Below are 23129 nucleotides of genomic sequence, written 5' to 3' on the forward strand. Positions count from 1 at the left end.
ACTGGTTTATACTGGTCTTTTGAGTAAAACAGTTCTGTAAGCTTCTGAAGTTTCCTGGAACAGATTGTATGAGAGGTTTCCATGTTTACAGTTATAGACAAAAATGGAAGTTAAAACAGTGCAAGCAAAAGTATTTAGTAAGCTAACTTAATCTATATGTGCTACACTCAAAAGCCAATGCAATTCTAGGCTGCATTAATAAGAATATAATGTCTAGATTAAGGGAAATTGTAGCCTCAATCTATTCTGTTTTGGTCATGCCTCACTTGGGTACTTTGTCCAGTTCTGGGTTTCACAAGTCAAGAAGGATATTGACAAGCTCTGGAACAGATCCAGGGGATGGCAACCAAAATGGTAAAATGTTTGAAAACCATGTCCTTTGAGGAACGGCTGAGGGAGCTGGGTATGTTTAACTTAGAAAAAAGAAGGTCAAGAGGGGACATTATAGCCATGTTTAAATATTTGAAATGATGTCACACTGAAAAAGGAGCAAACTTGTTTTCTGCTGCTCTGGAGACTAAGATACAGAACAATGGATTCAAATTGGGGGAAAAAGAATATTCCATCTAAACATTACAAAGAACTTCCTGACAGAGCTGTTTGACAGTGAAATATGTTGCCTTAAAGCGTAGTTATCTCCTTCTCTGGAGGTGTTTAAGCAGCCTCTTTATTCCAGGATACTGCAGTTGATTACTTTTCTGGCTTTGTTGTATGCATTGTTGAAGCCTTGAAGCAATGTGCAATTGCTTTGAAACTTATTTTATATTTATGTTGTATCAAATGGGTGTCTCATAATATGTACTGTTCCGTCTTTATGACCAGAACATGCTTTTATCCTGTGTCAGAAAAGTAACTGAAATGATCCCTTTCTCCAGTATATGTTTTTGTTATCTCAAGACCATGTCTGTCATTTTGATTAGGGAGGCATTAATATGGTCATACAATTTGGTTTGCTTCTGGAATTGTACGATCAAATTTCCAAAGAGGTCAGTCCTTTTCCCGGGATGATTATATGGCTGAGGCAAATTAAACTATAATTCTTTTCCATTGTTGTATTGCAAAGTTTAAGTTCATTACACAGTAGTGGAAGTAGCCAGCATTTATATGGTCTCTTGGCATATTCAAAGCTTGTGTTATCAATGCACATGAGATTGTATGCAGACTGCAGATAAGTAAGTAAAATAAGATACTGGCCAGGGTTGCCCAAATTAGTTTATTTAGGAAAGTAATTACAATCTTAACAACTTAAATCTCAACTAATACATCAAACTATCTCTTATATTATGTTAATGGACATAGTAGCTGTTAGCTTAAAGGAAGAAAATTCAAATCTCCAAAGCAAATCATAAGCAGTGGGCAGAAAAAAGTGAAAATAAAGTGTGTAACATGCATGCTAATTTACACAAAACAGTCGTTTAGCACTTCCTTTACTTTGCCAAGTTTAATGCATTTAAACTACCACCATGATTTCACATCAAAACCATTTAAAACAACCTGGGACATGGGATTTGGAAAGTGTGTTACATATAAGAGTCAAGAGATAAAATACAATGAACTTGGAAGGAATATAGATAAACATTTTTATAAATTGGTTGTTTATGAATTCATTTCAAGTAATTGTTGGAAAGCATTATTAGTATCCATTTCTTTTGTAAAACTTGGCTCTTGCAACAACATCATTGGCATAATCATTCTTTGTTGTGCCTATATCCATTCGGTCATAACTCCGGACATTTTTAACACCTGCATTGTAGGCTGAAATTCCACCTATGGGTGAAATAATTTAAGACCGTATGACATAATCTGTTTAATGGGTGATTGAAATTAGCACTAAACAAAGACATAGGCCTTGCTCTTCAACATTTTGATGCCTTATGGATATACAGAAATAGTTGGTACTGAGGTCAAAAGGACTTCCTTCTATATACAGAGGAACACAGTTACATCTGACATCAGTTGCTAATAAAACAGCTTGTCTATCTATCCTTATCAGTATATGAAATAATATTATGTGATATGATACCTGACTGCATTTAACTGCACAGGCTATATTACTCCATATATACCACTCATCCCTCCACATTTGCTGGGCTCAGAAGTGCAGCAAACCTATGAAAGTGGGAAAACTGCAAATTAATTTTCATTAATTCGCGAGAACACTTCTATAGGAGTCTCTGGATCTTCAAGTGTGACTCTATGGTTAACCTCCTGTGGATATCCTAGAAATTCTTAAGTGGATATTGGTCATAGGGGTGTACTGGAGGACCTAGAGTTTCCTAGCGAAACTATGTTAATCACATTTGCGAAAACCCAAATGCTCCATGGTTGTGAAGCCGCGGCTCCTGCAAATCCTGGGAATTGGCCAAAGCTGATCTCTATGGTGCATATAAACACCACTCAAGCTTTGTTCCTGAGCTTGATATGTGCTCAGCTCCACTTTTGAATTGCTTCCTCCTCTACCACATTCATTCTACATTCCCCGGTCAGTGTAGATTTACCCCTGTTTTCCCTTCCTTGCTAAGAGGGAAAGCTTAGGGTGGGAGGGGGATTGACATTTTAAAAAACCCCTCTGGCTTTGTTTGGATTCCCATTTTTTTATAATAAAATGTTTTGGGAAAAGTAGCTTCATACCTTTGAGCTGTTGTTCCTTAGTCCACTGTGGAAATTTTTTTTCAATCTCCTTGATCAGAGAACGCAGAATGCTGGTAGCCTGGGTCATATGTTCCTCACTGTCCCATGTGCCCGTGGGTTTATGAAATTGTTTGTCAACCTTTTTAAAAAAAAGAATTTCAGTTAGTTGTTTTACATAAGGGAGAGGCAAGAAAAAGGTCCCTGTACCAAGGAGATTGCAGTCAAAATATTGACAATCGGGAAGATGACCAAAAGAAGGGAAAAGGGGGTAGTTCTTAGAGCTGTTGCAATTGTATAAGGCTTTATTTGACTTGGGGGTAATTATCCTTTGGACTTTGACATGATGAGGCCAAGGTTGTGAATTCCCATTCAGCCATAAAAATCCATTGGGTCACCCTGAGTAAGTCACACACCCTTAGCCCCAGAAAATGTTCATGATAGGGTCACTTATTGGAAGGCACACGACAATGACAATGGTTCTTTACTTCAATAAAATGCTTGGAAATGGGGCTTAGGTTTTTATGTATCTATCATAGAACTGAAATCACATAAGATTGCAGTATGTTTTAAAGCAGTTGCACTGTATTGCTTACTCACACTCGGACTCAGCCTCTGATACTGAGTACGAGTGTGAGTACTGGGTACTGCTGCCAAGTCACGTTAGATTGCTGTCTTTGCATGTGTGTGGTTTAGGTAGAAGATACCTAACTGCAAGAATTAATATTTATCTCTTGTATGTAATATTGATTTGTGACCCAGCATTCCTTTCAGAGCTTGATCCTATCTTCTGCAGCAATGATGACCATCCCTCTTAGCTTCATCTTATCTTTAATTCTTACAAGCAGCCTCTGCATGCCTGCCTCTAGGATGTTTATGAAAACATTGGTGAGCATAGGCAAGAGATCCATCACACACCCCTTATCTCCACTTCCAAAAGAATAGTAATTACTTATCAAATATAACACCTTTACCTGCATCAAACCAAATCCATTTCCATGGTCACCCCAGCCATTCTTCAGGAGAGTCCCAGCATGAGATTCTCGGGAGATTATAGCAGCAATTATAGCTGCATCAATACCTGTTTTTCTACTGACATTCATAATTTTTGTCTTATATTTCTCCAGATTCTTTAGATCTCTCTCTGCAATTTTTTCTGAAGCTGGAACCCCTTATGGGAAAAAGAGGATTTAAAAAAGTAATTTGCACTTGTTTGCAGGTAATATTTTATGGTAAGCTTATAGAAAGTCCACAATCCAGTTTCAATTGGATATAAAAGCCTATCTCCATCAAAAGAAAGCTGTGTCCAAGGATAATTATTGTCATACAACATTAGTAATACAATATAATAATACTAATAATAATACAATATAATAATATAATAGTTATATATTTGATATTACATGTAATATTACTAATAATATTTCAGTATAATAGTATAGTACAATATAGTGATATATAATACTAATATTGTAATATGCTAACAATATAATATATGCACATATAACTTGTAAGCCACTTTGAGTTCCCTTTGGGGTGAGAAGGGCGGGATATAAATGTTGTAAATAAATAAATACATGCATAAATATTTGCACCAATTGCATATGTGAAATCATGTTTCTATACCTTGGCATCTCTCATTCTCTAAAGCAGTGTTTCTCAACCTGGGGGTCGGGACACCTGGGGGGGTCACAAGGGGATGTCAGAGGGGTCCCCGAAGACCATCAGAATATACAATATTTTTTGTTGGTCATGGGGTCAAGTTTGACCCAATTCTATCATTGGTGGGGTTCAGAATGCCCTTTGATTTTAGGTGAACTATAAATTCCAGCAACTACAACTCCCAAATATCAAGCTCTATTTTCCCCAAACTCCTCCAGAGTTCACATTTGCACATATTGAGTGTTCGTGCCAAGTTTGGTCCAGATCCATCATTGTTTGAGTCCACAGTGCTCTCTGGATTTAGGTGAACTACAACTCCCAAACTCAAGGTCAATGCCCACCAAGCCGTTCTGGCATTTTCTGTTGGTCATGTGTGGCGAGGTCTGATTCAGTTCCTTCATTGGTGGAGTTCAGAATGCTCTTTGATTGTAGACGAACTATAAATCCCAGCAACTACAACTCCCAAATGACAAAATCCATCCCCGCCCCAACCCCACCAGTATTCAAATTTGGGCGTATTGAGTATTTGTGCCAAATTTGGTCCAGTAAATAAAAATCCATCCTGCATATCAGATATTTACAGTACGATTCATAACAGTAGCAAAATTACAGTTATGAAGTAGCAACAAAAATGTTATGGTTGGGGGTCACCACAACATAAGGAACTGTATTAAGGGGTCGCGGCATTAGGTAGGTTGAGAACCACTGCTCTAAGGCCAGCTCTGCTATTAGGCAACAATTGCAGTCACAATGTAACATACTGATCTTTCCACCTGCTTTGGGAGATGTTTCAGAACACACAAGCATTCAAAAGGGCAATTTTTTAGAAATGCTCAGATCCCTTAAAGAATCCTCTTCACTATAAAGCCATTGATCATCAGTTACTTTGTTAGAAAGTATCAACAAGAGGAAAGGAGGTGGAGAGGAAACCTGCCTCTGTTCCAGTTGCATTGTCCTCTCCCTGTTTGTCTGAATACACATGATAAAATATTGTAATGTAATTGTAGTAAAATAGAGAGAGACAATAACAAGTGTGCCAATGTACAGTCTTAGATTTGGTTTCATCCTGCTGGGAGCAAACTGAACAAAAGAGACAGTGTGGTGTAGCGGTTTGAGGGTTAAGATTACAACTTTGGAGATCAGGGTTTGAATCTTCACTTGGTCAAGAAACTCACTGGGTGACCTTGGGCAAGTCATACTCTCTCAGCCTCATGTGAAGGCAATGGCAAATCTCTTCTGAAGAAATCTTGCCAAGAAAACCCCTGTGACAGGGTCACCTCATGGCAGGCATATCCAAAGTCTAGCCTGCGGGCCAATTGTTCAAATTTACACTGGCCCTCTCTCTCCAGGCCTCCCTCCCTTTCTTGACTTCCTTTCTCTCTTTATTCATTTGTTCCTTCTTGGGGATCAGGGGCCTGGAAAAGATGGGCTCATCCGGAGGAGAGAAAGAGAGATGGGGGCCTCTTGCGTCCCCCACGATTACGCATTGCCTTCTTCTCATTTAGCTCCAGCCTCGAGCATCCCATCTCAGTAACCCCCTTTCCCCCTCTCTCTTCCCCCACATCTTTTTCTGTATTTCTTTGCAAAGGAAGGCTCCCCAATTGCCTTGCTTGCCCCAGGCGCCCACTGCTACTGCTGGACGAGTGTTTGTCTGGCTTCCCTCCCTCCCTTCTCCACCCAGCCTTCATTCTGTGTTATGCGCTGTGATTTCCAAAAAGTCTGCCCTTTGCTGCAGCTCCTCCCTTGGGAAGAAAATAGGAGAGCCAGGCAGCAATTATATTGCCCCACCCGCCACAATCAAAGCCCTCCTGACAGATACCCATGCTGCCTCTGCTGAAAAACCTCCAGAGAAGGAGACTCCACCAGACTCTGAGGCAGAATATGGCATTGTCTGAAATGACTTGAAGGCACACAACAAATAGTGTAATTATTTACTTCTTATCATCCAGACCTGAACCTATAGTTTGAGTCAAAGTTATTTCATGGACTGAATCACAACAAGTCTTGCTACTGTCAGAGAGGAGATAAAATTTGAGGCTTTAGGCCCTTCTACACTTCCATATAAAATCCAGATGATCTGCTTTGAACTGGATTATGTGCAGTGTAGACTCATATAATCCAGTTCAAAACATATAATGTGGATTATCTGCTTTGATAATTTGGATTATATGGCTGTGTAGAAGGGGCCTTAGTAATTCTGATTGAGCCAATTAAAGGGAAACTCCCATATGTCTTGAAGGCTTTGAACATCTGATCACATTATCAATGTTGCTGTTCTCCCCATGTCAGTATATACACTGAAGCATATAATTTCTTGATTACTTTTGTCCTAAATCTTTCCCTAAAGTTAGCACTTTGTTCTCTTTTATAGAGTGTATAACTTTTGCTTTTAGAATATTCTTAATTAATAATATACATGATGGAGCACCAGTCCATTAACAAAATTACTGCAGCATCCAATCCTAAAAGTAATAATCTTACCACCATAACTCAGGCCTTCTTGCTTTCCAGTTTCAGCGGATGCTCCAGTAGTATCAACATGCATAATGTTGCCATAAGAGTGAGCTAACAAAAATAAAGACAATTATGAAACAATGAAGTCAGATAAAAATAGATTACACTTGACTACCTCTTGTGAGAGGAAGTGCTAAATGTGCTAAAAAAATACATGCTTGCTGATTAAACTGTACTTCTAAGGCAGTATATAGATCCATTATTAATTTCATCATCTAGCTTGGTGGAAACATATGTTGATCCATACCATCTATGTAATTAATTTTGCTTTCTTAGAAGGAATAAAGTAACATACCCAAATTCTAGCCATCTTTCCAATTGGAAGATTTGAGTCTAAAACTAATTTCTGTTTCCATCAAGAATATTAAATTAGCTTCTAAATGACATGAGTCCTTAGATAAATAATCTTACTTCAGTTCGGACTAGCAGTTGGATTAATTCCTTAATACTGTATTTCTTCAATTCTCAGGTGCACTTTCCCCCTATATAAACATATCTAAAAATGGTGTGTGTCTTAGAACTGCAGATGTACGTTATGTATTTTTGTTGTTGTTGGTACTCAAATTCTGGTGTGCCTTACAATCGATGGCATACTACAATTGAAGAAATACGGTACTTTTAGAATTTTCTTGCAAGGTGCTGCTGCCCGGATCTGAGATCTAGATCTCAAACTTGATGATAAAAAAAAAATCAACCTTAGTACCAAAAGGGTTACGAGTCAGTTTTTGGTCAACTTTAGATTTGGTTTGGTTATTTGGGGTGCTGATTCAGTTTCTAGTTTCTGAAACAGAAGATATGCCATCCAGGAGCCGCCATCTGCTCGCCCACAGAAAACCATATTGAATAATCTAGAGCTGATGTGATAGTAGTCAGCCTCTCCCCGCCCAACATGATTGTTGCCTTGGCACTATAAGACGGTTTCACGAGACCAGTCACTCTCATTGGCGCATGATTTTGAGGCAACAGTGTAGTAATGGTGAAGCCATGGACCATATTTTCGTTCTTGTGGACCACTGGTGGTCCATGAACCACAGGTTGGGAACCACTTCACTAGATGGTCCCAGTGACTAAAATTTGATAATAACACCTTTGTTGGGGAATTTGATAGGAAATTTCCCACCCCCAAAACATTACAAAAAACTTATAGAGGGGGAAAGCATTAATGCAAAGGACACTGAATACAAGAGGACTTCCTGGTAAGTTGGAAAGAATGACAACAACTCGACAACAGAAACAAATATTAATTATTACCAAACCACAACACGTTGTGACTGATTTATCATGTGTTTTACTATATGATTCCTCCTAACTGGAGCAAATCATTGCCTTACGCCTTTGTTTGGAAACCACATGTACACTGTTGTAGATAAAATAATTAAAAGCACTCTTAAGCATTAAAATACATCAAATTATTGTAAAATACATACCTGCCATGACTCCTTGAAGTTTCTAGTCTCTCTTGGAACTGTAACTGGAAAAAGAAAAGAAACAGTCCAGCTTCACTTTCAGTATCAGTTTCCTTCCTGGTTGCTTGGTGGCTTATTTATGGTCCTGGTAGTTGAGCAATTTGGGAAAATTGCATCAAAAGGGGAGTCGCTGACATTCCTTGATGGGTGGGATCACCACAGAAATAATACAACTACTTGACTCCTTATAATAACTTGGCATAATCCTTTGGAGTTAATTATGTCATGTTAATCCTCAATCAGAGCAATATTTTGGTTCTCAGATTATTTGTTTGACTGTAAAAATGCCTAATTGTCTATTCTCTTCACTGAAAAATTACAGCTATGTAATTCATACCACTGAAAATTACATTAACATTAGAGGTCTCTAGTTATTTTATCAAAAAATAGATCCAAACATTATGAATTGTGGTATGCAACTCCATGGAGACATACAGCAAGCCCACACTGACTTTTCCTTTTGCCCTATAGTAACATTTTTCATGAATTTCCCCTGGAATGTTGTGACACTGCACCCCAGATCTCAGGAAGCAGCTTCGTGATTATCATAATCCTCTCACAACAGGCTCACACAAGAGTGTCTGTTACGTAGGTATTCATAAATATTTGATTGTTTAGGAGAAATTAAAGTTTTCTTTTAAAAGCAAGCAGAAATTATAGTTTTTATATACCTGAACACATTGTGGAACTGTATTTAAAATTAAGTTTTTCTTATGAAGTTTAACCTGGGGAGTCTAATTCTGATGTCAGTTTTGGTGGACTGCATCATCTTCATGGCGAAAATCTTTTTTCTTTTAATAATGTTTTATTATCCATAAAAGGAAAAACATTTTATTATTTTACATAAAAGTGGGAGAACATTAAGTCTATAGTAAAGTAGGAAACGAAAAAACAAACAAAAAACAAACAAAAATCATGTCAAAAATCTTGATCAAACATAAGCAATGTCAAAATTTGATTGCTTCCTCTATGTCAGCTATGGCTGCTATTGCAATGTGAATTGGCAGAAAGGTAGATAATTATAGTGTGAACACATTATCAAAATTTGGTTGAGATAGTCCTTGCAGTTCTGGAGGAACTCTAATTTTTGCTTTTAATTGGGGATTTGGTTAATCAGTTAATATTAGTTAGTAAAATGTGTTTAACCTGAAAAATGGGGGGGGGGGGGAGTGTTGAACCTGTAAACTGTCCCTTTGACAATGAGATTGGTGGAAAAGGTACCTATCCAGTACCGCTGAACCAGTTTTAGTGGTGCTGGATGGTCGGCACTCCCTCATTCCTCTGCAATGGCCAAGAGGTAGCTGTGAAAATAATTCTGGGGCGAATCTGACATATGTCATGCCAGAGTGTCCCCAGAATAACGAGTTAGTGTAGATCCGCCTTTTGTTTAGCTAGGATGTAATGTTAGAAAAGTGGCAAATGCTCTAGGGTGGAGTTGAAAGTGGCTACAAAAACAAAGGAGTCATTTTCTGAGAAGCAGTCTGAATTTTCATAATCTTGGACATTTTAGACATGTACATAAAGCACACGGAAATCTTTCCCCCCATAAGCTCATAATCCTATTCAAGCCATTCTACCTGGCAAAACTTACTTTTTTCTAAATGAAATAACTAGATATTTGGGGAAAGCTGCACAATGAAGTCTGTCTTATGGCCCTGTCCAAGCATCTAAGAGTATTTTACAACATGTACATTGTTAATATTAGAAACTCTTGACCCTAGTCAGTGAAAATATTATATACTAGTCATAGTAATAAATAGCATCAGGAGATAGCTTAGTATTAGCAGTGAGCCATAAACGCCACTTCCTCCAATATTTGAACGGCAGGCTACATTTGACTAATTCTCGAATGAAACAGCACCAATCATACTAGAGATGGTAGGGCCACTGATAGTACACGGGACCAACCTAGAGTCACCATCAATTAAAGCTGAAGTACCTGATCACTTTCAGACCAGGAACTGAATGTTTAATGACAGTCCTTACGAGACAACATAGTGGGAAGGATGTCAGACCTAGTAATGTTGTGTTGAAGCCACAGCCTGCTAGCAAAGGGGTCTAACTAATCACGAGGGAAGAGTACTTGCTGTCTGTCCACTAATAGCATTGTTTGAACTAACCATCTTGATTTGGACCTTGAGAGGATGAGGCTTTATGATTGCCTTCTCTATGACCAGCCGATGTTCAGAATCACCTATACTTCTCTTTCCCCAAGTTACTTCTCCCTATTACTAATAGCAGCAAAGAAACTACAGGCAGTCTCCAAGTTATGAACAAGTTAGGTTCTAAAGCTTTGTTCTTAAGTTGAATTTGCATGTGAATTGGAACAGGAACATTTTTAAGTGTAACTCCAGTCTAATACTCTCTCTCTCTCTCTCTCTCTGTGTGTGTGTGTGTGTGTTTTGATGGCATAGGGAAGGGTTAACACTCATATGGTGTTTGTTTTGCTGTCTGTGCCCCTGTTCAAAAGTGATTTTACCTCACTTTTTGTCCGTCAGAATTGGATTTTGAAGAATTTGGCTTGTTGTGGAACCAAGGATTGGTGAGAAAGCTTCAGTGTAGACACCTTTTCCCCATGATAACTCTTTCAGGAATTAATTTCCCTTCCGAGAGGTGGATTTATTTCACTTCAGATGGTCCTCTGTCATCAACTCCGCTGGGCCGGCCATGTTGTCCGGATGCCTGACCACCGCCTCCCAAAGCAGTTGCTCTACTCTGAACTTAAGAACGGAAAACGGAACGTTGGTGGACAGGAAAAGAGATTTAAAGATGGGCTCAAAGCCAACCTTAAAAACTCTGGCATAGACACTGAGAACTGGGAAGCCCTGGCCCTTGAGCGCTCCAGCTGGAGGTCAGCTGTGACCAGCAGTGCTACAGAATTCGAGAAGGCACAAGTGGAGGGCGAAGGAGAGAAACGTGCCAGGAGGAAGGTGCGTCAAGCCAACCCCGACCGGGACCGCCTTCCACCTGGAAACCAATGCCCTCACTCTGGGAGAAGATGTGGGTCAAGAATAGGGCTCCACAGCCACCTACGAACCCACAAGGAAACACATAATGGAAGACCATCTTACTCGTCCAACGAGGGATCGCCTAACTAAGTAAATAAGTAAGTATTTCACTTCCTGTTGTCTAACCCCTGTTCTTAATTAGGAGTCATTTGTAAATGTGATGTTTGTAACCTGGGGACTGCCTGTACTACAGTATTGTGGCTAAAGCAGGATTGGAAAGGGGAAGATAAATTAAAACCAAGTCACCTCCCAGCAAACATGATGTTTTCCCCAACTTTTCTGATAAGTAGAATACACAAACCCAGACTACTAGTGCAATGATACCATTTTGTAAATCGCCCTAGGGCTGAGTCGCCCTAGGACTGAGAACGGCGGTCTACAAGTGCAGTAAATAAATAAATAAATAAATAAATAAAATCTGCGGAGATATGTACCTATTTAAAAAATAATATGAATCGCCTTCTTACATTCATATTTTTTTGAGAATTTATTAGTAATAAATGTTGATGCTTGCAGATAGCTATAAAATAAAATGCATTGTACAGCTTTTCACAGGTTGTTATTTAACTTAGAAAAAAGAAAGTAAGCTTCGCCAGACAGAATGGCATAAATAGGATTATAAGTTATGTAGAACAGTGGTTCTCGATCTGTGGGTCCCCAGATGCTTTTGGCCTTCAACTCCCAGAAATCCTAACAGCTGGTAAACTGGCTGGGATTTCTGGGAGTTGTACGCCAAAACACCTGAGGACCCACAGGTTGGGAACCAATGATGTAGAAAAATACATCAATGTGCTTAATGTATAGGTTTAAAATTTTCAAGATTATGAAAATTCAGGGTGCGTCTCAGAAAATGAATCATTTGTTTTGGCAGCCACTTTCAACATCACCCAAGAGCATTTGCCAATTTTCTAACATTGAACCCTGACTAAACAAAGGGCGTATCTACACTGACCAGATCTGACTAGAATGTTTTCCAAAGCAATCCCCCTGACCACTGCAAAGGAGGGAAGGAGTCCTGGCCGCCCAGTGACAACAATTCCAGTTCAACAACACTGGATAGCCACCCTTACCGTCCTCTACCCCTTGACAATCTGGGTGTATCATTGACTTTCCTTGGGTTCTCCTTTGATGGAAAATATAGCTCCATATCTAACCCCATATGAGGTTACGATAATAGCATGGTCACAAGACCATGGCTACTCTGTAAGGTTGTTGATTTGAGTGATTGTAGGGTCAATAGAACTCCCGTTACAAATAGAAATAAGTAATCATTGTGTGTGTGTACTAATTGAGTCTGAATATACAGTTACCCTCCAAGATCTTAGTGTGAAATGTGAACTGGTTGTTTAAAGAAAAATGTTCCCTATTATAAAAACACATCAGAATCAAAATAGATTTATCTTCTAGAGTGTTATTTGTGTAGCAGAGAAATAACTGATCTATGCCTGCATCACAATACTATCCAGAGTGTATATGTCATATTTTGATTATAATCTAAGGTAGGCATTTTATCGCTGCAGGGCAGTTTACACATTCTGTTTCTGCATGAACAGAGTCATCAAGTGGCAGAATTTTGAACTGCATCACTTTGAACTAGAGGCTGTCAATTAAGACTCCGTGTAGATGGGGTACATTGCACCAATGACATTCTTCTTCCTATGGAGACGCTGGTGGCGTAATGGGTTCAACCCTTGTACCGTCAGGACTTCTGACTGAAAGGTCAGCAGTTCGAATCTGGGGAGTGGTGTGAGCTCCTGCCTGTCAGCTCCAGCTTCTCATGCGGGGACATGAGAGAAGCCTCCCACAGGATGATAAAATATCTGGGCGTCCCCTGGACAACATCCTTGCAGACCGCCAATCTTCTCACACCAGAAGTGACTTGCAGTTTCTCAAGTCGCTCCTGACACGAAAAAAGCAATCCTTTCTCAGTAAACAAAGTCCAGATTTCCCAATCAGGATACAAGGCTGGAATACACCTCACACCCATCAGCCATACAATGGCTTGCATCAGGAAAGTATAACAAGTCCATATTTCTTCCATTAAACAAATGTTTTAGACCAAAACTAGCTCATTTTGAGAGCCTTCCTTCTCAAACTGAGATCCATCTATAACAAAAGCTTAGTATCAATATTTCAAATAGGCACAGACACTTGACTATTAGAATTCAATTTTATTTCAATTTACACAAACACTAAAAAAATGCAGTTAAGAGATTTATATTGCTGACCTACTGTGCTAAAGAGCCAGGTTTGCACCTTCCCTGGTAGCCAGTGCCCAGAATCTGATGGTATGGCAAGGTTCTCCCTAACAGCAACATCTACTCATTGAGCCTAGGAGAGGGAGTGGCTGTAACTTGTAACTTTTTTCTAGGCTGTTCTCAGCCATATCCTCAGATAGGCACGTTGTCCTCCTAAAGAGAAAAGTGGAGAAGGAAGTTCCAGTTCACTCATTTCCTCTTACAGAGAAAAAGAATAATAGCTGACCACAAAAAGGCCATGCTCATATGGAATGACTGGACTTTAGCTTTTATTTTATTTCTCGTGGGGAGGTGCTAGGCACTTCAAAGATTCAGGACCCAGGCTCAAAGGACACAAATCTGCACAGAGTTAGCATATATTAAAGTAGAGGGAGACTCAGCTTTTATTGGGTTTTTTTTCAATTTTTTTTTTTAGAAAGGTAAATTGACCTAATTAGCTTCTCACCTAAATCCCCTAGAATAAAACACATTTTAATTGTTCTGTACCTACCGCTGACCATCCTAAAATTGCTCCCTGTATGGTATTTAGACTGAGAAAACAAGTTCCCATGTGGACCTGGGGCTCTGGACCATAAATTCAGGGACAGGTGGCCATGGGTTTGGGCCTAGCAATGCCTCTTGAGCATTAGTTACATGTTTTCTTCAAAGACCCACTGTGATGCCCCAAGATCAATGAGACTTATATATTAACAATAATGGACATCATGAGCACAGAGGAGAGGTTCATTCGCCTACCACCAAGACCATTTTCAAGGGACCCATAATTTTCCAAAATGGTGGAGTCTTCCACAAAATATGCCTATTATTGAAGAACAACATTGCAAGGAATTGTATTAAACTGTGTCCATCAAAAGAAAAAGCCACAACGATATTTGCCATTATATTGTTTGCATCCAGTCTGTTTTCCAAAACTCAGAATTATATGAAATAATCCTGTAAGCGAGGAATGCTTCAGTATCATTTTGTCATACTCTACTTACTGCTGATTCAGCTTTAACATGCAGCTGGTAAAAGTAGTTTGTTTTTTATTTTGGTATTTTAAAAGAGAGGCTTAGATGGCTTCATAATGTGCAGTATGATGTACTTGGGTCAGGCAATGCCAAACTCATGGCCGTACCAGATAAACAAGGATGTTATTAAAATGCACTACTTCAAGAATAGTTTTATAGCAATTCCAGACAGAAGTCCTTTGTTAATATTTCAAAATAATATGGCAAAATGGAACACAGCACTCACATGTAGATTAAAAAAGCTACCCTTAAAATAATTAAAAACACGGAACATGACATAGTTCAAAAAAGGCTCAGACTTCTTGGCCTAGAAATGACCTCTTGGGAGGAAAAAATATCTCAATTTTCTTTTCATGAGTTATACAAATTTTTTTAAAAAATGAGTATCGTGTGCAAAGATTCAGAAAACAAACAGTGTTATAAAAACATTATTAGAAATGTACTAAGCTGAAAAGAAAAGATGATTTAGATTTATTTGTATTGTGATGTCTAGTCATCATCAGAATCTGAATCGTATTTTTTCCCTCTGATCGATTTCTTATCAAGCTTTGTGAAGGTGGCTCCAAATTTTTTTTGGCTCTGGAAAGGAGGATCCATCAGGTTGCCACTGAAATAAGAAAATACAGATGTCAATGGAAGAACCTCTTTGAGGTGACAAATACCAGAAGTAGTAGTTAAGCATGTTACAAGGATCAGCGTGTTGGACAAAGTCTCAGGAGTCTGGGCTTAAAATCCCTACCTAAACATGAAGCTAATGAGGTGACCTTGTTTTGCTTATTCTCCCAGGAACAGTAGTTAAAAATGAGGATTACTATTTACAACATTGTCTTTGGTTTCTTGCAGGAAAGAAAGAATAAAAATGCATCAAATGAATTAAATCCAGCAAAATACAGTAGACTCTCAGTTAACTGGAACTCAGATACACAACAATCGAAGAGATAATACTTTAAACAAAAAGCACTATTTTTATAAAACAGCAAAACAGTGTTACATTAAGTATTTCTTCGTTTGTCTTCATTTGCTTTTAATTATACTATTTCTATTTTAACATCAAGTCAATATAGAGTTCATTGTATGGTGTAGTATGGGGTAGTATTACTTAGATCTATTTTGATAGTAACTCTCATACAACTAGAAATTACATTCATCCAGGATCTAATCCCCATGGGTGCCTGTTAACTGAGAGTCTGCTGCAGGGGTCCTCAAACTTTTTAAACTGAGGTCCAGGTCACAGTCCCTCAAACTGTTGGAGGGCCGAATTATAATTTTAAAAAAGCATGAATGAATTCTTATGCACACTGCACATATTTTATTTGTAGTGCAAAAAAACACTTAAAAACAATACAACAGTGGTTCTCAACCTTCCTAATGCCGTGATCCCTGAATACAGTTCTTCCTGTTGTAGTGACCCCCAACCATAAAATTATTTTTGTTGCTACTTCATCACTGTAATATTGCTACTGTTATGAATCGTAATGTTTATATCTGATATGCAGGATGTATTTTCATCCCAATATGCCCAAATTTGAATATTGGGGTGGGGTTATTTGTCATTTGGGACTTGTAGTTGCTGGGATTTATAGTTCACTTAAAATCAAAGAGCATGCTGAACTCCACAAACGATAGAGTTGAACCAAACTTAGCACACAGAGCTCCTATGACCAAGAGAAAATAATGGAAGGGTTTGGTGGGCATTGACCTTGAGTTTTGTAGTTATAGTTCACCTACATCCAAAGAACACTGTGGACTGAAACAATGATGGATCTGGATCAAACTTGGCATGAATACTCAATAATGTGAACACTGGTGGAGTTTGGGGAAAAGAGACTTGACATTTGGGAGTTGTAGTTCCTGGAATTTATAGTTCACCTGAAGCATTCTGAACCCCACCAACGATAAAATTGGGCCAAACTTCCCACACAGAACCCCTATGACAAACAAAAATACTGTGTTTTCTAATGGTCTTTGGCGACCCCTCTGACACCCCCTCACAACCCCCCCAGGGGTCCCGACTCCCAGGTTGAGAAGCACTGAATCAAACTGAATTCAAACCACCTGTACATATAAAACACTGTTTTTCAATACAGCTATCAGGGAGAGAAGAATGAATAAACTTCTACTGCAGATTTACACCTGTTAACCAGTTTAAACAAACTCATCATGTATCCTGTAAGATTACTTATTACAAGTCTTTGAACAGTATTTCCTATTAATGCATAAATATCTAACTTAACAATAAAGTCGAACGTGGGTAATAACTGCAGTATTCCATTGGTTTCAAACTTCTTGGGAAGAGAATGTGTCTGATAACAAAGAAATAGCCAGGTAATATTCAATTTCAAAGTTAGATAGTAAAAGTTGACTATATTATCTCTTTGGGAATATTATTACTACTTACTTGGATTCCTACAAAGAAAGTAAGATGAAGAGGGGCATTTTATATCAGAGTACATTCTTTTCACCAAAATGTGCAGTATACAGAATCAGAATTGCTTTCATAAATCTAATGAACTCAACTTAATGTCCGGGATGGCTTTTTACAGCCTTGTTAGAAAGAAGGCTCCGTTATTATTTGTGTCCTTATAATAAATATCTGAACTTTTTGTATGGGATTTTAAAAAACGTTACCTGTAGTTAATGACATCTGCACAACCTAGTCGCCACTCTAAGGTCTCTGTGGTGAAGTCATCTGTGTTGCCAAGATCAGTGAAACCAACCACATAATCTTGTGTTTTTCCATCTTTTAAAAGTGCAAGTGTGGGAATTACTTTGATGCGAAGTCTCTCACACAGGAATGGAGATTTTTCAGCATTTAACTTGATAAACTTAGTTTCAATGTGTTTTTTTGCAAGCACTGTTAAGTGTTTGTCAAATATTAGGCATCTGAGAAAAAATAAAGCAAGAAAGTCAAATGTTATATAGTGCAATGATGAAACTAGGAGCTAAAGCCCATTTTGTTTTTTGGAAAATAATCTAGCCCTTGTGAAACTTGTTAAATTTGTTTTGTTAATAGTAGCATACAAACATTAAATTCAAATATACATAAAATGTTTAATTAAAAAGTAGATTTACTATATCCCATTTTCTTTTTCCTTAATGCTGTAAAGACGTTAAAATATATAAAGCATTAATTTATTCAATCACTGTGAAAAAATAACAAAAGCCTAATCTTGAGGTTACCAGTGATTGCGCTATCATCTTAAGGTCCTCCAAATCTAGGAAGGGGCGCAGCTGGCATATCAGCCAAAGCTGATAGTAAGCACTCCTGACCGTCGCATACACTTGGGCAGACATTTGGAGAAACGGTCTAGGAGCACTCCCAAGCTGCAAACACAGCCTTTCAGGGGGAGTTTAACCCCATCCAGAACTGGTTGACACACCTCCACCCCCAGGTTAGAAGCCCTGATGGCAAGCACATCTGCCTTATCGGAATTCAGTTTAAATTGTTTGCCCTCATCCAACTCATTACCTCTGCTATATGCTATGCTACAGCTGTTTTTGAAGCCATGGAGAAATATATTTGGTTGTCATTAGCATACTGATAACAACCCCCCATGCCTATGGATGAGCTCTCCTAGTTGCTTCATGGAGATAGAATGGCATCTTGTGGAATGCCACATAACTGTTCCTTTTCTGAGGAGTAGCTATCCCCAAGTGCTGCCATCTGTAACCTGCCTGTGAGGTACAATCAGAACCCCTGCAGTACAGTGCTTCTGATTCCCAGCTCTTCCAGGTGTTCTAGAAAGATACCATGACTGATGGGATCAAAAGCCACTGATAAGTCTAGATACACTAACAGGGACACACTCCCCCTGTTGGTGCTGCGATGGAGATCATCCACTAAGGAGACCACAGCCATCTCAAGTTCGCATCTTGCTCTGAAGCCTGTCTGAAATTGGTCAATGACATTTTTGTCATCCAAGAGCCCTTCCACATAGCCATATAACCCAGAATATCAAGGCAGAAAATCCCACAATATCAGCTTTGAACTGGGTTGTCTGAGTCCACACTGCCATATATTCCAGTTCAATACAGAAAATGGGGGTTTTATTCAGCTGTGTGGAAGGGGCCCAAGACTACCAGGAACTGGAGAGCAATTGCCTTTTCAATCGCCTTGCCCAAAAAAGGGAGAATAGACACTGGTCTGTAATTATTAAGATCCAGGAAGGGCTTTTTCAGTAGCAGTCTAACTACTTCTTCTTTTAAACAGGATGGAAAATTCCCTTTCCTGAGAGATGCACTGAAAATTTGTTGTATCTGAAATCTAATTGCATCTCCTCCCTGGATAACCAGCAGGGATCAAGTAAGTAGGGGTCAAGAAAGCAAGAGCATGCATATATCTTACAAAGTTTGTCATGTTTATTGTTATTCTTTTGTATTTTTGAGGTGTTTGTATTTGTTTCAGGGCATTGTTTGCTTTGTTCTGTTAGAAATGTAATATAATTGACTGGCTGCCCTGACACGAGAAATAAATAAAGGGCATTGAATGTTTGCCTTTCTTTTGTGTGTAAACTGCTTTGAGTCCCCTCGGGGAGATAGGGTCTATTAATAATAATAATAATAATAATAATAATAATAATAATAATGTAAATGCACAGAAATTCAAATTGAGGTTTAATTACTAGCCAAAAAAGGGCACCAGATTAGGTAATTAGTTCTAAGAAAATGGCATTTCCACAACCTATCTGCAATATCTTCAATTGATAATCTCTTTTACTAAGCATTTTATACTATAAAATGCCACAAGGCACATACTATACCTGTAAGTGGTATCTCTGTAAAAGTGGCAAACCACATTTTTGCTTCCTTTCACTTCCTGAAAAAAGTCTCTCTCACTGGGGACTTCCCGGTATTCTCCATGTCCTTTTGAAAGCCACTCCTATTTAATACAACCAGTTAGCATAACATTTCTACGCATTATTTATGGAATGAGACAAATAGCATCCCCTGATTTTAAAAAATAAGTATACTAGTCATAAGAAGCCCAATTCTATGAATCATGCAGAGTGCTGCATGCTTCCTTCTCTCAATTTATATCTAAGATTAGTAAGGCATCAATTCTAAAAGGACAAATACATTTAAGAGTCGGGGCTGACATCTAAGATGTAGGCTCCTAATGCCAACTTATGCATGTTTTATTTGGCAGTTCAGTCCTATGAACTTTACCCAACGAGCTCTGTTCTAAAGAAAAAGTATGAAAGATATTTCACCCTTACATATTGTTTACATCAGATATAAAACTGCCTGATTTTCAGACCTTTTTATCAGTGAGTAATTCATTTCAGGAAATGTCAGCTTTCAATCTAATGTTAAAATACTGTTTTCAGTAACTAATAAATGAGTCAAGTGAGAGAATGCAGTTGGTGTGTTGGAGCAGAAAACATGGGATCTTCTAGCACCCCAAAGACCAACAAGATGCGAGGTGGTGGTGGGGGGAGTCCTTACAACAACACAGAATGTCTGTTTATAGCAATCCCAACTTACCAGGAAAATGAATGTAGGTTTTAGTTTAAAGGTGAGAATCTTGTGACAGTGCAGTTTGTTGGACTGCAGATGCCAGTATTCCCTACTTTTGCCTATGCTGACTGCATCTATTGGGAGTTATAGGGCAGCACCACAGGATTCCCACCAGCCAGTCCCCCCCCCCCCCCCCCAGTAAGACAGCCTTGAAAAAGTTTCAGATTTTTGGCTAAAACGTTGACATACAGGTTGAGTATCCTTTACCCAAAATGCTTGGGAACAGAAGTGTTTTGAATTTTCTTTTGAAAATTTACATATATGTACATAATTAAATACCTTGCAGATGGGACCCAGATCTAAACATGAAACATGTTTATGTTTCTTATATGCTTATCCTGAAGATAATTTTATACACAATATTTTAACAATTTTGTGCATGAAACAAACTTTGTGTACATTGAATCATCAAAAAGTAACATCAAAATCTTAGTCCCCTGTGTGGACAGTTTTGGATTTTAGAGGATTCTTGGTTTTGGAATTCTGGAAAAGAGGTTTTCCACCTATACAGCGAGCTCTGGTGTACACATCATGCCTTCTTTTATTTGGACATTTTTCAAGTAATGTCTGTAACATACCAAAGTCTGGCACCCTCTGTCATACAAAAGTCCCTACTAATGTTGGTATTACTTTCAAATAGTTTCCTAAAATCCTTGCTTACTTGTTTCTGTTGCTGGGCTTTTTTCAGTGCTTCAAGCCTTCTTTGCTTTAGGATTTCCAGTTCATCTTCATCCACTTCATCAAGTTTTTGAATCTCAGCATCCAGTTGCTCTTCTACAATCTTAGCTGTCTGAAGCATCTGAGCCTCCAGAGCTTTTGAAAACATGTCTGCAGCCATTTCTCCTTTACATAGACTACAGAAACATTAAATCTGGAAAAAGAGTAGGTTTTTAAGTCAGAGCTAGACACCATGAAATGAAATTAGACCTTCATTCACATTCACTAATGACCAAGACACAGGATTAATTCAAGCTTTTTGTTATCTTTTGAAAATTTGATTGTACCAGTTTATTCTAAAGTTAAGGTAAAGGTTTCCCCTTCACATTAAGTCTAGTCATTTCCAACTCTGGGGGGTGGTGTTCATCTCCATTTCTAAGCCAAAGAGCTGGCATTGTCCATAGACACCTCCAAGGACATGTAGCCAGCATGACTGCATGGGACGCTGCTACCTTCCCGCTGGAGTGGTACCTATTGATTTACTCACATTTGCATATTTTCGAACTGCTAATGCCAAGGGAAACCTTGACCTTACTAATCTATTTGATGAGCTTCATCAAACTCTGACAATGTGTATGTCTAATGATGTCTTTCCAAATCAGTAAATAACTAGCGAGACACAAGGAAAATATCCAAATAGCATGAAAACGTCACGTTGCTTTGAGCCTAGAGCTGTGTGCTAATGGCAAAGCACACTATGCAGAAAAATCTTGAATTAAAAGAAGTTGTTGTAGCCAATTAAGAGGAATGAATAAGACTCAGAGGAAGGGGCTGCAACTCTGGGCACGTCCACATTGCTTTTTGAAACGGCTTTATATGGTCAGTATAGATCAGGCATGGGTCAACTTGGGTCCTCCAAGTGTTTTGGACTTCAAGACCCACAATTCCTAACAGCCTCAGGGCGTTTCCTTCCCCCCCCCCCTCAAACGCTTAAGCGGAAAAGGAGAAGAAAAGGAAAGGATCTGTTAGGAATGGTGAACTCCAAAACACCTGGAGGGCCCAAGTTGGACCCCCCCATTAGGAAGAACTTCTTGATTGTTCAGCAGTGGAACTCTTTGCCTCGGTGTGTTGGAAGTCTCTTCCTTGGAGGCTTAAGCAGCTGAGGGGGAAAAGGAGAAGAAAAGGAAAGGGCCTGAGGCTGTTAGGGATTGTGGGAGTGGAAGTCCAAAACACCTGGAGGGAGGGCCCTGCCTGGGATAGATTCATGTAGTTTAACGGCACTGAACTGCATTATATGAGCATGGAGTGACCATATAATGCAGTTTCAAACTACGTTATGTTCAAGTGTAGATGGAGGCCCAGAAGGTGGTTTCTACGGCCCCCATTTCTACCTTCTTCCCAAAGACCGGGCCTAAAGCCGGGACGAAACCGGATCAGGGCGCCCATCCAGGGCAACACCTCGGAAGCCATGACCTGGTGACTCACCGCAGTACAGGCCAAACGCCCGAAGTAGTGCGGACGCGGCTTGAAACGGCTTCGTTCCGCGGAGGCCTCTCTCTTCCTCTCTCCAGCCGGCGAAACGCCTCCGAGCCGTTGCCTGACGCGCCCTAAAGACGTTTGGTGACTGACGCACGAATTGGTCGTCAAGCGGCTTGGCCTTTATTGCGCATGCGTGATCCAGAATCTCGTCCTGCGTCTTCTTCCAAGCTTTGTTTTTCAACCGTACGTAGGGGGAGAGAGACTGCAAGGACCAGCATGCAATGCGCCAGGGAACCGCTCCCAGGACTTCCGCATCGCTGCAAACTACAAGGACCAGAATGCCTTGCGCTTCACAAGGAGTTGGGAGTTCAGAAAGAGCCACAGGGTTCCTCTCTAGGAACAATAGACTATTGGATATTCGTGTCGCTTGTGAAAACTTGATTAAATTATTAGCACTTTTACTGACATTGAAAGCTAAACCTTTGGCATCAACATTCAGACTCTCCAGAGCAGGCATGAGCCAACTTGGGCCCTCCAGGTGTTTTGGACTTCAACTCCCACAATTCCTAACAGCCTACTCCAAAGGGTGCATCAATACTGTAGATTAGAAGGACTGCAGTTTGGCATCGTCTGAACTGCCATGGCATCCTGGGATTGTAATTTGACAAGGCCTTTAGCCTTCTCTACCAGGCAGTAATGGTGCTTCGTCAAACTACAGATCCCAGGATTACAAAACATTGAGCCATTCCTGTCAAAAGTGTGGTGGGTTGAAGGCGAAGCTACAGAGGTTTATCACAATGTGGCCAAATAGGGAACGAGTACAAGCAATGCGCTTCCAAAGGTGCAAACATAAATTTACAGAAAAATACAAGACATCTTATACAGTTCTCACAGATATTCAGACTTTCTGCTCCCTCCCCTGATTGGCTG

The 23129-nt window shown here is 39.3% G+C and overlaps 2 protein-coding genes across 2 annotated transcripts; both read right to left on the reverse strand.

Moving 5' to 3' along the window:
- Positions 1-1200: 1200 nt before the first annotated feature.
- LOC132771592 (lysozyme g-like) lies at positions 1201-8338 on the reverse strand. The gene is made up of 5 exons (XM_060769779.2): positions 8232-8338; positions 6772-6855; positions 3603-3799; positions 2632-2770; positions 1201-1767 (listed from the first exon to the last, which is right to left on the reverse strand). Exons 1-5 carry the CDS (start codon positions 8236-8238, stop codon positions 1634-1636), a joined length of 561 nt encoding a protein of 186 aa, XP_060625762.2. The 5' UTR covers positions 8239-8338; the 3' UTR covers positions 1201-1633.
- Positions 8339-13434: 5096 nt separating this feature from the next.
- On the reverse strand, positions 13435-22438 carry TXNDC9 (thioredoxin domain containing 9). The gene is made up of 5 exons (XM_060769777.2): positions 22206-22438; positions 20725-20934; positions 19307-19425; positions 17175-17429; positions 13435-15153 (listed from the first exon to the last, which is right to left on the reverse strand). The coding sequence occupies exons 2-5, from the start codon at positions 20899-20901 to the stop codon at positions 15036-15038; spliced, it is 669 nt and encodes a 222-aa protein (XP_060625760.1). The 5' UTR covers positions 20902-20934; positions 22206-22438; the 3' UTR covers positions 13435-15035.
- Between the last annotated feature and the right edge of the window lie 691 nt (positions 22439-23129).

This window comes from Anolis sagrei, chromosome 3, assembly GCF_037176765.1.
Source record: "Anolis sagrei isolate rAnoSag1 chromosome 3, rAnoSag1.mat, whole genome shotgun sequence".
NCBI lineage: Eukaryota > Metazoa > Chordata > Lepidosauria > Squamata > Dactyloidae > Anolis > Anolis sagrei.

Bases quoted from the DNA above. Each gene is read 5' to 3' on its own strand.
- LOC132771592 (XM_060769779.2), bottom strand. The intron at 3,800-6,771 runs GTAAGATTATTA...TTTTCCCATAAG, and splicing joins AGAAGGCCTGAGTTATGGTG to GGGTTCCAGCTTCAGAAAAA. The intron at 2,771-3,602 runs GTAAAGGTGTTA...TTTTTTAAAAAG, and splicing joins ATGGATTTGGTTTGATGCAG to GTTGACAAACAATTTCATAA.
- TXNDC9 (XM_060769777.2), bottom strand. From the start codon at position 20,901: ATGGCTGCAGACATGTTTTCAAAAGCTCTGGAGGCTCAGATGCTTCAG. The intron at 19,426-20,724 runs GTAAGCAAGGAT...TGTATTAAATAG, and splicing joins AAGCCCAGCAACAGAAACAA to GAGTGGCTTTCAAAAGGACA. The intron at 15,154-17,174 runs GTAACGTTTTTT...TTCTTATTTCAG, and splicing joins GCAGATGTCATTAACTACAG to TGGCAACCTGATGGATCCTC.